At 33.1% G+C, this 13,580-nt stretch overlaps 4 protein-coding genes across 5 annotated transcripts; 3 read left to right on the top strand and 1 right to left on the bottom strand.

Annotated features, from left to right (window-relative positions):
* The first annotated feature begins 2,082 nt into the window (after nucleotides 1-2,082).
* On the top strand, nucleotides 2,083-6,686 carry LOC108685593 (zinc finger protein Xfin-like). The gene is made up of 9 exons (XM_018190453.1): nucleotides 2,083-2,461; nucleotides 2,676-3,148; nucleotides 3,236-3,511; nucleotides 3,599-3,779; nucleotides 3,855-4,109; nucleotides 4,496-4,717; nucleotides 4,799-5,143; nucleotides 5,225-5,385; nucleotides 5,470-6,686. The coding sequence occupies exons 1-9, from the start codon at nucleotides 2,105-2,107 to the stop codon at nucleotides 5,645-5,647; spliced, it is 2,448 nt and encodes an 815-aa protein (XP_018045942.1). The 5' UTR covers nucleotides 2,083-2,104; the 3' UTR covers nucleotides 5,648-6,686.
* Nucleotides 6,687-7,509: 823 nt separating this feature from the next.
* On the bottom strand, nucleotides 7,510-11,643 carry LOC108685574 (40S ribosomal protein S19-like). Its single transcript, XM_018190424.1, has 5 exons — nucleotides 11,466-11,643; nucleotides 11,264-11,334; nucleotides 10,632-11,016; nucleotides 9,902-9,986; nucleotides 7,510-7,826 (listed from the first exon to the last, which is right to left on the bottom strand). Exons 2-4 carry the CDS (start codon nucleotides 11,332-11,334, stop codon nucleotides 9,972-9,974), a joined length of 471 nt encoding a protein of 156 aa, XP_018045913.1. The 5' UTR covers nucleotides 11,466-11,643; the 3' UTR covers nucleotides 7,510-7,826; nucleotides 9,902-9,971.
* On the top strand, nucleotides 7,731-10,402 carry LOC108685571 (exodeoxyribonuclease). Of its 2 annotated transcripts, XM_018190422.1 has the most exons (9): nucleotides 7,731-7,824; nucleotides 8,274-8,335; nucleotides 8,607-8,631; nucleotides 8,715-8,924; nucleotides 9,004-9,130; nucleotides 9,217-9,360; nucleotides 9,570-9,713; nucleotides 9,873-10,053; nucleotides 10,174-10,402. In XM_018190422.1, the coding sequence occupies exons 1-9, from the start codon at nucleotides 7,747-7,749 to the stop codon at nucleotides 10,289-10,291; spliced, it is 1,089 nt and encodes a 362-aa protein (XP_018045911.1). In that variant the 5' UTR covers nucleotides 7,731-7,746; the 3' UTR covers nucleotides 10,292-10,402. The 2 variants fall into 2 exon arrangements, with proteins under 2 accessions (XP_018045911.1, XP_018045912.1); XM_018190423.1 differs by having other exon boundaries at nucleotides 7,760-7,824; nucleotides 8,169-8,335; nucleotides 8,607-8,924.
* Nucleotides 11,644-11,656: 13 nt separating the features above from the next.
* On the top strand, nucleotides 11,657-12,427 carry LOC108685732. The gene is made up of 2 exons (XM_018190686.1): nucleotides 11,657-12,009; nucleotides 12,193-12,427. Exons 1-2 carry the CDS (start codon nucleotides 11,892-11,894, stop codon nucleotides 12,408-12,410), a joined length of 336 nt encoding a protein of 111 aa, XP_018046175.1. The 5' UTR covers nucleotides 11,657-11,891; the 3' UTR covers nucleotides 12,411-12,427.
* Nucleotides 12,428-13,580: the final 1,153 nt, after the last annotated feature.

Below are 13,580 nucleotides of genomic sequence, written 5' to 3'. Positions count from 1 at the left end.
TATATAAATATATCTTTACATAATATTATTATAAATTTATATTATAAATTCTATGTATACTCGTATGTATCTGATATAAAGCAAAAAAAATCGGCTCGGATGACACAGCGGATTTATTTTTTTATATGCAAGCGCGTATTTTGGAAAGCGTGCAAGTTGCATATACAATATGCAGTAACGTCAAATTATTAGATACACTAGCTCGATAAATCGATTAATTTTCGTCGTATTTTGTGTTGCTATTATTACAGCGAAAGTAATGAATTTCTTAAATGATAACATTTATTTTAAGACAATATTATTGAAGTTACTATTTGACGCTAAACCGCTGGGATAATATAACAAATTCATTTTACTACTTTAGCAAGGGCTTATGCAAGAATCTGTTGTTTATTGAACAAAAGAACATAATTATACTCTAGTTATATATATTTATATACTATATTATGTGTTAGTTATATAAACAATTAGTGATACAGTTTTAGTAGTTAATTTCTTAAATTTTTTTACGAATTAATTTCTTTTTTTATATGATATTTGCGCGATTTGTGAGTATCAGATTTAACTATGAAAATATAACAGAAGTAATGAAATATGTCAGAAAAGTATTATGTACCTTCGTCGAAGTTATGTCGTTTTGTACAACAAATATTCGACAGATACTGTAAATCACTGCAATTTTAAGCAGTCCACTCGCTTTTATTATTAGTCCGTTATGTTAAAAGAAATAAAGTTCACACTAAAAAAAGTTCGATCAACAGTGCAATAAATTTTATTAAAAATAGAGAAGATTATAAAAGAGAATAGTATAAAAGTATACAGTATCTTTTTCTATCCCTTGAAACCTTACTGAATTACGCCATACTGAAGTCTATTCCTTTTAGCTGAACTCTTGCACTATTCATCTTTTCTTTTTTTTCTCCAACATGTGAAGAAAAAGGAAAGATGAACCATGCAAAAAGTTCAGCTGAAAAGAATAGAGTTAAATGAAAAAATCGAACTAAAAGATCTTTAAATTTCCCAGACAAATTCCATACGCTGAAATGCGTTCAAAGTCTCATCCAAGTGCTCCTCAGGTATCACTTTATCCTTTGTTCAATTCACATTCGATGAACAACAAGGATAAAATGATGCCTGAATGGCACTTGGATAGAAATCTGAACACAGCCCTGAGAAAATTTTAATGACGAAACGAAATCTTGAGAGTGGTCTGTAAGGAAGATAAATAAATACAAATCCGGAAGTGCCACAATTCCGGAAGAAGACAGATGAAGGTCGCATTCTTGGGTTATAGAGGCCAATTCGAGGAAATCGCACGAGGATTCTGTCTCGTCTCGATCATCGCGGTTGACGTCACGAGCCCAAAACGGCCGTTGTAAGATCGAAGCGTCCCATTTAACCGAGTCTGGCTGTGCTTTCTCACTCACTCCTCCCAGCTCCGCCGCGTGGTCCTGCGTCCTGCCAGGCCAGGCAAGGCCAGGTCTCGCTCCGCGCGGCTCTGTTCTCTGATTCGACTGATTCGAGTAGGTTCGGAGTAATTGAAGCCTAAGCGGTGACGAGAGAAGAAAGAGAGAGAAGGAAGAATAGGGAGGGAAACGAGTGGAAGTAGCGGAGAAGATTTGAGAAGAGTTGCTGAAGAGTTGTAGAGTTGGCGACTTGGCGTCCGCATGGCGCATGGCGAGCACTGATGCAAACGGCCTCGAGAGCGCTACAACGACTTTGCAGTTTGCAGGACTTTGCCTACTTCCGGGGCGGGATGTTCGAGGGACATCGGTGAACGGCGAGCGAACGGGGAACCGGTTCGCAATTTCGTGCGTTCACCGAAGACTGAGAGTTCTCTGCGCGCGAAGTGAAGAGGAAGGTGAAAGCGAAGTCGTTTCCTTCGGAACAGGTGCGCGTTTCCTTGTGTCTTCCCCGAATTCCCAGTATTATCGAACCATCTACGCGAACGTCGGCACTGTCGGCAGGGTATGCCTGCGCCAACGCGTCCCGACCGTGCCAGCGTCGCGCATGGTGCGGTTCGTCGGCTAACCTAATTCACGGATCACAGTATCTTGGGTCTTGACTACGGGCGAGCGACAGGTCGAGAACGCATTTCCTCCCCATGATGGACACGAATCTCTACCCAGCAATGGCTGCAGACAGGGTCATGTGGGACAAGGTCTGTCGGCTGTGCTCGGAAGAGAGGAATGAGATGCTGCCGATCTTTGGCGACGAGGGTCTGCAACGTAGGGTGGTGCAGAAGCTGCGCGCTTGCTTGCCTGTACTTGTATACAAGACCGATCCATTGCCGAAGCAGATCTGTCAGTTTTGCGCAGCTAGACTGGACGATGTGTATCAGTTCAGAGAGTTTTGCATAAATGTCTACAGGAGTATGCATGCTGTGTTGCTCAAGTGTGAACAGATGGAGTCTGCTCAGATATTTCTCGACGCGATGATGAATTCGTCGGATCCGTGTCAGGTTTGTTTGAATAAATAATCTGTCTTAGGAAACATAATCGCAAATTTCTTATTAATGACTTCTTTTAGGAGATATAATTAACGAAAGTCGTTCCATCCTTGACATTCAATAATAAAGATAGAATGACACTTGTCGATTATGTCTCTTAAAAAAATAGCAACATAGTAAATATAAAGAGAAATTGCTTTCTAACCGTTGCCATTTCCAATGCTAGGTTCAACTCTGCAAGGAAAAATCTAGAGCTCCACCGCCATTGGTTCCTTTATCAATCATCATGCCCTTTGATGACCCAGTGACACCGATTAATCAAGTCAATCAGGATCATTTTCAGAATACCTGCATGGAAACTTTGTCTGAATTACCTTGCGAGGTAGAGATCAAGGAGATGAATACAGATCCAATTTTCAATGCCGAAACCGCCACTTGCGAACCATTGAATAAGAAGCGTAAACTGTCAGAGATGTTTGATATAGATATACAGACAAAAGTGGAATCTGTTCTTATACCTGATATGGAAGGAGCAAAAGCTCCTAAATCAAACTGTCAATCCAAGAAAGAAGAAAAACGAACTAGTATTCTGGAACAAGTGTTAACTGGTAATTTGACAATGAATAATCACCAGAAATTACAACCTGGAACGAAGTTAACTTCCGAATGGTGGTGTGCACCCTGCAATAGTTACTACAAGTGAGTACCATATACTCGCCGCATATTTCTATAACATTTTCGAGATCACTGTGGATTCATTTGGTGACAAAAATTTGTAATTTCCAGAACAAAGGACAGTCTAATGACGCATATGCAATTACACTGCCCGCGTGTATATACTTGTAGAAAGTGCTCCGCGTCCTTCGAATCTGTCGAAATCTTAGCCAAACACGAAGCTAATAGTCATTTGAAGGTCAAGATGGATTTTACGGAAAACTTGAATGACTGTGATCAGTGTGACCGGCAGTTCGTAAGATGGGAAATGCTGAAGCAACATAGACTGCGCGATCATTTAGCTGAATTGACTGATGGAAGTAATACACGGTGTTCATTATGCAATAGGTAATTTGCGACATCAAGAAACATGTTCGTCTCTAAATTGTTTCTTTCTAAATTTTTTAAATATATATTGTGTGTATTTGTTTTTAGATTCTTCCCTACAGTAGAATCTTATCAAAAACACGTTCAGTTACACCAAACAAACTCGGTGATGTCTCAGAAGTTACCATCTTCAGAATTTATGGTTACAAAGATACCAGAACGAATTAGAGAAATTAAACGAGATGAACAGTACTGTGAAAGATCTCTCAAGTGTCCCACTTGCGGGAAAGTATGAAGTCACATTTACGTTTTTATAAAAATTCTTCACATCCTTTATTGATTTTTGTATTGTTTATTATTGCAGATTTGCACTCAGCAGAGCGCATTATCGAATCACATGCGCACTCATGAACCGAAAAAGCATAAATGTGACATTTGCGGTCGATCATTCGGACTTTTCATACGCTTAGCTGGGCATAGAATAGCTGAGCATAATGAACAGCCAATGATGTCACCAATTTTGTCAGCAGTCGAGCAAGAAGAAGCCTTAAATGCTGAGAGGGAAGCAAGAGAAGCAAGAGAAGCTAAATCTCGCAGTATCAAGAAATCTTATTCCGAGGTTTGAAATCTTTTTCTCTGATTATGAATTATCGTTTACTTGGCTCATAACAAAGTGATTTGGATTCGTATTTATCATCTTGGAAATGTTTGGATTTATTTCTGCATACTTCATTGTTGTCACAATGAAATAATATTTTTTCATTTAAATGCCTTTTACAATATATAGTTACAATAAAATTATATTTGATATTATTCCCTAATTTTTTAAAATCCTACAAATATATACATACATACAAGATATAATATTAATTATAAATGCAAATAGAATGTAGGATTGTTCAAAGTAGCAAAACTACTTTGACAGGAAAAATATACAGACTGGATTTTGAATCAGAATATTTCTCTTTAATTCCTGATTTTAATTATTATCCTTTTTATTCATAGATAATGGAAAAGAATGATGTCCCAGTAGATGACGAATCTGTAACGAAACGCATTTCTGGTGGAAATAAAAACGTGGCGAGATGTGGCATTTGCTCACAATGGTTCAGTGATCACACGACAATGTTAACGCATCTTCAGACACACTCAGAGTCTCATAAGAATTATACGTGTAACATATGTAAAAAATCATTTAAGGAACAATCGCAGTTATTGAAGCACGAGGTAAATTTTCCGGCAAGATTGTTACATATCGTTATCCGTTCATTGCATTTCTTTAAACACGAATTATCTCTTGATTAATAGGCTAGTCATAAACGTCAAACACTCGATAATGCCTCACTGTACACATCCGCTGTTTACAACAAATCATTAGTGGATAAGGCGCAAAAAATACACACGGTGGCTAAAACCTATCACTGTGCAAAGTGTAATAAAATCTTTTTCAAAGAAGTATCGCTGCTCGCTCATGTATGCAGGGATACAGCACAACTTGAAAAGAAAGTCGCTGAAAAGAAGTCTCGGCTAAAAACGTCGCTTCATGTTGGCAATAAGACACACAAGTGCTCCAAATGTGACGCGACTTTCGCAAGCTCGCAGTCACGAAACGCTCACATGAAAATGCACGCCGAGTACATGCGCGGCAGTACAGTACGTAACAAATGATATACCGCACGACTTCAACTACATGTCCAGTGACGATCTATATTGTGTGACTACATTACATTCTAGACGCAGACACACGAAATTAAAGTCGAAGCAGACGACGAACCGATGCCAAAATTGCGTCCGGAAACCTTGGAATATGTATCTCCTATCGAGCCAAAAGTTGAAATTAACGAGCAGGGTACACCTCCGCCTCTTAAACGGACTCTCATTAAAACTAGTAACGGGTAACGTGATATAGTTTGAGCTTTGAAAAATTGTTTGTCTTATTCTGGAAAATCTAATTCTCTATGCGGCGCATTTATTTTTAGGTATCGATGCGGTGTATGCCAATCACCGTTCGTGTTGAGAGAATTAGCCGTGGCTCATTTAAGATCTGCACACCCCGTAATGCCATATCAGTGCCCGTATTGCAAGAAACGCTTCACGACGCAGTATACATTTGCCCATCATATTAAGACAGAGCATCCTGATGAACCTGAGAAATGAAGATTTGGATCACGTTAGAGAAAGTGGACAGATCTAGATTATATCACAGCATGTGCCTCGTATTATGTGTGAAAGAGAGAAAAAAGAGGATTGTGTTTATAGATTGTATACGAAATGTGCGTACATATGTATATACTCCATACTGTATATTGTGTCGATTTTTCTGACTGTTAATTAGCCTTGAAAACTTTTCTACTACATAATTGCAAACGTACAACGTTGAAGTGTTTGTTACGCGAGGCTATTGATATTAGTACTTACACTGAACGTGCCTGTACAAGTGCTTTGTTTTACAACAATTATACGAACAATCGACAGATCTTATTCATAATTCGAGAAAAAGCAGTCTCAGAGTAACGATAAGATCTCGAGGATCGAAACATTCGGACGGTCATATAAATTTTAGCGGCGATTAGCGACAATAGAAATTTGCGCAATTTGTACCATATGATTTATATTTTAGATTTAATTATGTACATTTTTCTCACGTGAGATGTTATAATTTAATTAAATATAGTTACAGTAAATATATCAGGAACCTTGAAAATCTTGATTATTCTAGATCATGATCGATCTAGAAATTCTCTGGATTCAATCATTGCAAATGATTCGATTTTGCAGTATCATTGGTATTATCTTGCGTTTTTAACGATACAGCTTCTCAATATCGTCAATGGCATGATATCACGGAGTGATATCGAGGATTCTAGGATGTTTAATTCACGTTAAGATACATTCCTTTTTAAGCAACGTTTCGTGCATCCTATTTTGTGTCACGGTTCCACCGTTGTGATTGCCTTGCGATACAACGCCAAAGTCTCTCTTCGAGAATACCCAAGACCGCTGTTGTCGTGAATGAAGGGTCTGGCGTTTCTGACCGACAGCGATGCCGCGTAATTTAAGTGTATACAATCTTTATAAGTTTATTTTATATATATACCTGATTTATATACAATAAACTATTACTGAAAATATTACAAATCTAGGCCCGGAAATATTCTTATGTAATTATTCTGCATCATATTGAAACATATTGGCTGGAGCGAATTTACTGATATTTTGAAAAGGCCCAATTTTATTTCTTCATTCTTCAGTAAATCAATTTGTTTTGCTTTTCATAAAGATATTGTTAATAAGATTGAGTTAAATATTTTTCGTAGCTATATTATAGCAAATGAAATGTATATATAAATATACACACACACACACACACACACACACACATAACATAGATATACAGGTATTTCCTATAATTTGATCATTTAAAATAATTTAAGAATAATTAGAGGAATCACATTATGTAAAAAAATTATACAATTCCATTTTAAAAAGTGGAGGTAAATCTTGAAGTTTCAAAAAAATTTTGATCTTATGATATTTTTTCGTAGCATCAAAAACAACGAAGATATTTTAAATGAAGAAGAAACATCTTGCGTATGTATGTTTTATATAAAACAAAAATTAACATGTTAGATAATCGTACGTTATACTACTGCAATAATTCTGAAATAATTATTTGAATGATCTTTTCTGAAAAGGCAATTCGACAATAATATCTCAATTTCTGTGGAAATATATGCTATTATAAAAAAAGTTATAAGTACTTCTATCATTCAATCTGCTCAATTGTAGAAATGCTATCTTCAGTATTTGAATTTATCTGTTAGATAAGAAATTGTAGGATAGTAATACATATGAGATTCTCATATAGCACTGATGCAGCAAAATAATATCTGCAAAGTCAACATCTTGACACTCGTCTAAATCATACAGGCAAATTAATCATTTTATTAAATAATTAATTTAAAAAATCTAAATATAAAATAAAATATAGAAAAAATATATTAGATAACAAAAAAATAATATTTTGCATTATATATATATATTCGCTTTTTTTAATAATGTTGCTTACATACACACAAAGAAATACGAATACTAATAAAAAAAGCGATATTACCTATATAACATAATATTTCTTTTCATCTTCCGAATCAAAAAGTAGTCAACAAAATACGTACAGTGGCGCTGAAAATTGTTTCCCAAGGGAGGAAAGATTGAACGGTTTGGATTTGGACCCCTGTACACCAACATAGTGCTGAATGGCACTAAATTTGAAGTTGCATAGGCTGTGTCGTGTCATTGCGTCCCTTCCGGTTACGCGTACGGATATTATTCAGGTCTGTAAAAAAAAGGTATCATAAATTAAAGTCGGCATCGTTCTTTTAATCGCGATCGACGCGATCACTGAGGTTGTAAGTGGAGGCTGGGCCGAGATTCGGAGGAGTCGGTTGAACCGTTAGACGCTACGACTAGGCTATGTATTTATCGATTAAGAGCAGATAATGAAATCTCTTTAATAACTGTAATGTTAGTTATGACGCAGTAGCAATTTTACGTTTATTATACTCGTCGATGAGGTTGAGAATTTTGAAAGTTAAACTTTCAATCATACAAACAAAGACAAATCGTACCGGCATTTTTAACATTATTACAAATAATTGAAACGAAAATACATTTCCAGTGTCTTCCACTTGCAGTATCGATGTTATTAAGTTGAAAGATTATTTAGAAGCATTGATACAACTTGCTAACCATTAGACATTAATACTGTTTATATCTTGCACAGTATTCTCTCTTCACAAACAGCAAAGTTTCAGCATGCCACGAAAACAAAGTTCAAAACCAAAGGTAAATATATGCATGCAAAATTAACTTATGTACTAAATAAGCAAATGTATTTAATATTTTTTCTTTAATTATTAATTCTTTAATTATACACTCATTAAAGTATCCATTGAAGTATCCTTTTGTATGAAAATCATGATATAATTATCATATTATTTACAAAAAATTTTCTATTTATTAACTATTCATCAGATAATTATACTTATTTCCATAACTTTTTATATTAATAAATAAAAAAATTACTAGACTATTTATCAGTTTCCCTTGAAATTAGGCTGATTCTCCCAAAGCTAAACCCGGTAAGAAAACACAAAAATTAAATGAAAATGGAATTTCAAATAAAAAGCGTGTAAATGATACAAATGATGAACCTGCTCCAAAGAGGACAAAAATTGATTCAAAGGCATCAAAAAGCACTGATGATTCATCTACCTCAAAGAAGGTGAAAAATGAACCCAAGCAAATGAAAAATAAGACAGACACAAATTTGGATGAAATAGATTTTGGATGTACAAAGTCAAATCAGGAAGGAAAGAAGCATAATCTGAAGATCTGTACATGGAATGTCTCTGGGATCAGGGCTGTAATTAAGGTATTTATACATTATGTCAACAAGTATATTTTCTTAATGTATCATACTTATAATGATTCTTCTATTTATATTTAATCAGAAACATGGACTCGACTATATTATCAAAGAAGATGCAGATATAATTGCTTTGCAAGAAACAAAATGTGACAAGGGTAAAATGCCAGACGAAGTCAAATTGCCAGGATATCATCACTATTTTCTTGACAGTAAGATATATTTCAAGAAAAACACACTAAAAATACACATACACACACACAAATAAATCATATAATTAATAAGTATGCTTCAATAGGTAAGAAACCAGGTTATTGTGGAGTTGCTTTGTTCAGCAAAGAAAAACCGATTTCTGTGAAATATGGTTTAAATGATTCTACCTTTGATACCGAGGGTAGAATTATCACGGTGGAGTTCCCAGAATTTTTCGTGATCAACGTTTGTAAGAGAAAGTTACTTAATTCTCTTAAAATAAACTCCAATTATATTATTACAAAAATCAAAATACATGTACAATTCAATATACTATGTAATGTGTAAACATTTTAATAATTAATTTTTTTAAATTAAATAATTTTATTTCTTCTGAAATATTTGTAATTTCATCAAAAATAATGTTTGATATTTACTAACTAGAATATAATGTAACAGATGTGCCAAATGCTGGACAGAAGTTGGTGACATTACCAAAACGATTGGAGTGGAATAAATTATTCAAAAAACATATTAAAGAATTAGATCAAAAGAAACCTGTTATTATATGCGGTGACATGAATGTAGCTCATCAAGAAATTGGTATAGTATCAATATTGAAACGAAATGAATCTCTTTATTATTGCGTAATGTTATTAATATTAGACATTTAATTTTAATTTTTTAAATATAAAATATCAATATTAGATTAGTATGTGAATGAAACAATAGAAATGTTAATTTGTTATCATTGATTTCCAGATTTAAAAAATCCCAAAACAAATACTAACAATGCTGGATTTACTGAAGAAGAACGAGATGATATGACTGATTTCTTAGCTGCCGGGTTTATAGATACATTTAGATCATTGTATCCTGAAACAGAGGGTGCATATACATTTTGGTCGTATTTTGCCAATGCACGTAGTAAGAACATTGGATGGTAAATTATTTTTATTAGCATTATTACTTTCATCTAATTATAATATATATATGTAAAAACTATGTTATATAATTATGTTATACTTATCTTATATCATTGATTAAAATTTTTTATATACAGGCGACTAGATTACTTCTTGATATCAGAACGGATTAAAAATAAAGTGTGCGATAATATTATAAGGAAGGATGTTTACGGCAGCGATCATTGTCCTGTAATACTTTACATCAATTTGTAATTTGTAATAATAATAAACATTTAACACGTTCCAATGCATGAAATCATCAAAACGAAATTTTTCTCATGTGTGAATGCAAATATATATGAATGATTACATTATTTTAAATAAGTCTACGCATTTTATATTTGTACTGTGATAACACAGTTTTTTCCTAAATCCGATTTTCCTGCAATTTTATTTTTATGCAGATAAGGCATCCGACAAATTTTTTATTTTCAATAATATTCTTGAAGATTATTCAATAAATTTTATCAAAATTATATGCAGGGTATATCTAATGAAAAGAACTGAGATTTTACGTTTTTTATTTTATTATAGAAGAAGGATATTAAATTACAATTGCATCTTGAAGCTTAAGCTGCTTTTTGCTCTTAGCTTTAACTTGTGCAGCAATACGATCCAAGTCCCTGCGTCCCTGACTGGTCAGTTTACGTCCACCGAGAGGTGCCTTCTCGATAAGTTTCAACTGCTCCAGGCTCTGAAGTGCTTTTCTCGCGACACTGCCTGCTGATCGACAGAAGTGGCTGGGATGAGTGCCGTTACGTTTGCGTCCACCAAAGATCTTTGTGACTGCACCAACTCCAACAGGACTACGAATATAAATATGACGCACCAAGGCTGCACATCTAATATAGTACCAGTCAGGGTCATAGGGTGCCAGCTCTTTGAATTTGGCTGTCTTCACAATATCCACCCATTCTGGCACTCGCATCTTACCAGTTCTAAAATTTTATGAAGTTCGAATTGCATATCTTGGTGCTTTGTGTTACATGTTTATTGCTAAAAAAACTTCAATATATAAAATGGAAAATTTTTACTATTATAAAGAAAAAAAGAAATATAAAAAAACATAAATTTTAAATAATAAAACTTTATGTTAGATATAATCACAAGAGGTAGATTACATTTTAAATATTCTACTTGTTATTTTATTTACAGGTTACATTCTATTTATATTTCCTTACTCACTTTTTCAGAAAGGCTGCAAAGGCCTTAACAAATTTTGCTTGATCCACATCTTTTAATGTTACGGATGGCATCTAATAAAAAAAATTAATTCAATAAAACAATCAATATGCAAAATGATATGTGGACATACCATATGGATAAGATGTAAGTAAATATATAATATTTTCCAATAATCGATAAAGATTATTAACTGATTACATACGTTTTTATGTAGATTTTCGTATTTTCTTTGCTAAATACAGAATTGTTTTTGATTTGTATTCTATATCTGGCACTAAATTCTTTTTCGTCACAGTCAAGCTAACAAAGATCTTCAGGATCAACAAGAGGTTATTTGTAGTTACACTACGTTACACTTTCTGCACTTGAAATGAAATAGGCGTATATTTAGATATTAGAAAGAAAAGGAGAAAAAGGAAAAGGTGTAACAGGTTCAACATCAGTTAAATAAAATGCAACGCAACGAGAAGAGCAACGTCTGAATCGTGGATGTTGATTCCGTATTGACAGAAACAGTTTAGTTAGAGGAGATAAATTTACAATCTTCATTTCTGAACAAGACAATATTTAACGCGGTGAATATAAAGGATAAAACTGATATTTTGATCCTTATATCTTAATTATTTTGATGATGTTCACTAATAAGAAAAATAGCTTGCCAGAGAGGCCTCACATGCCAAGCCATGAACATATGTTGGAAGACCTCGATAAAGCTATGGTAGACGACGTAGCGTTTAAAATCGCAAGTAAACATTTGCAATATTTATGATTAAAAATTGTTATACTGTCACTCATTTTAATTAAATCTTCTCTTGTAAAGCATAGCAAGTAACATCTGGAAAAACTCGCGTTTAATTTTTCTTGTATTTAATCACAGAACGATTGTTTAAATGAATTGATAGATTATATTCTTACGAATGTAATTTCAGGTGAGTTATACATGAAAGAGTCTTACAATTCAACAAGTGTTAATAACACTGATGATATATACAAACAAGTGAAAACTTATTTGAGTACCAAACAGCAGTTAAAGCAGTTGGAATGCATCTTAAAGAAAGAGAGTCAACAAATGCATGCAAATAACGAAGAAATAAAGAAGCTTGCAGATGACATTAGGAAACAAGCGAAAGCTGCTCTAGTAACTTAAGGAAATAAATTCATATTTGCAAGGGTGTACTAGTACTTATGTTGCATTGTTTTAACAGTTTAGCCTCTCAAATAGAGAAATTATTTTGAAATGCTTATATAATTTATTCCATAAAATTTTGATCATTGTTAATGTTTTGCTAATATATATTTTATACACCTTTCTCTGAAGTTCTTGCTTACTTAAAAATAAGTAGATGAATACATCTACATAAAATACATTTTTAATTGGTAACTATTACAATTCAATTATTAAGAAAACATTAAGAAAACATTTGACGACATTTTGTAAGATACAGATAAATAATTATATTATAATAATTATATCATTTATAATAAGTATTTAATAAAATCTTTGTCAATAATTTTTTTATATCTTAACATTGATATGCGTTTATGTACTCATATATTAGTACACTGAACAATACACTGATTACACAGATTGATACATTATTTAATGATACATTTCATAGATCAATCCGAACGAAATTTATAACAAGGCACAAGTAATAACTTAATGTCTAACATTACTTGTAGCATGATGCTACGATAAATATAATCTATTATTTATCGTGATGAATAACATTTATAAAGATTTATGATTTTCTCTTATTTCTTGCATATAAAAACTTACAATTATTCTTACATTATACTTTTTTTGTTAAAGATATGCAAAGTAGCAATTAAAAAGAACCGTACGGTAGCCTCAGTTATTCAAAGAATTATCAAAAATAATCTTAGATAAAAACTGAATTGCATTACACTTTCTTAAGGACGTTCTCCAATTGCAATTGTGTTCACTATATAATGAGTATAATGAGTGCTCACATTAGTGCTCACCATTATGAAAATTTTTATGAACATTTATTTCACTTTTATATAAGATATTCCATAAATGTTATGTATTTATATAAATTTTTTTATACAATATAAAATGCCTCTCGCCTTCGCTACTATTGTTGGTCAAAAAAATAGCGACTTTATTTACTTTGCTCAATGATTTCTTAAAAACGAATATCAGAAATCATATTCAGACAAATTTCATATTATGATATCAAATTTTATGTCTCATTGTTTCAAAAAATTAAGAAAAACTTTTTTACAGTGAATAAAAAGACCATTTTCGAATAAGCTTTAGATAGAGATCCTATGTGTGTGTATATATATATAT

The sequence above is a fragment of the Atta colombica genome, unplaced genomic scaffold (assembly GCF_001594045.1).
Source record: "Atta colombica isolate Treedump-2 unplaced genomic scaffold, Acol1.0 scaffold155, whole genome shotgun sequence".
Classification (NCBI taxonomy): domain Eukaryota; kingdom Metazoa; phylum Arthropoda; class Insecta; order Hymenoptera; family Formicidae; genus Atta; species Atta colombica.
This window is presented reverse-complemented; position numbering and strand designations above follow the sequence as displayed.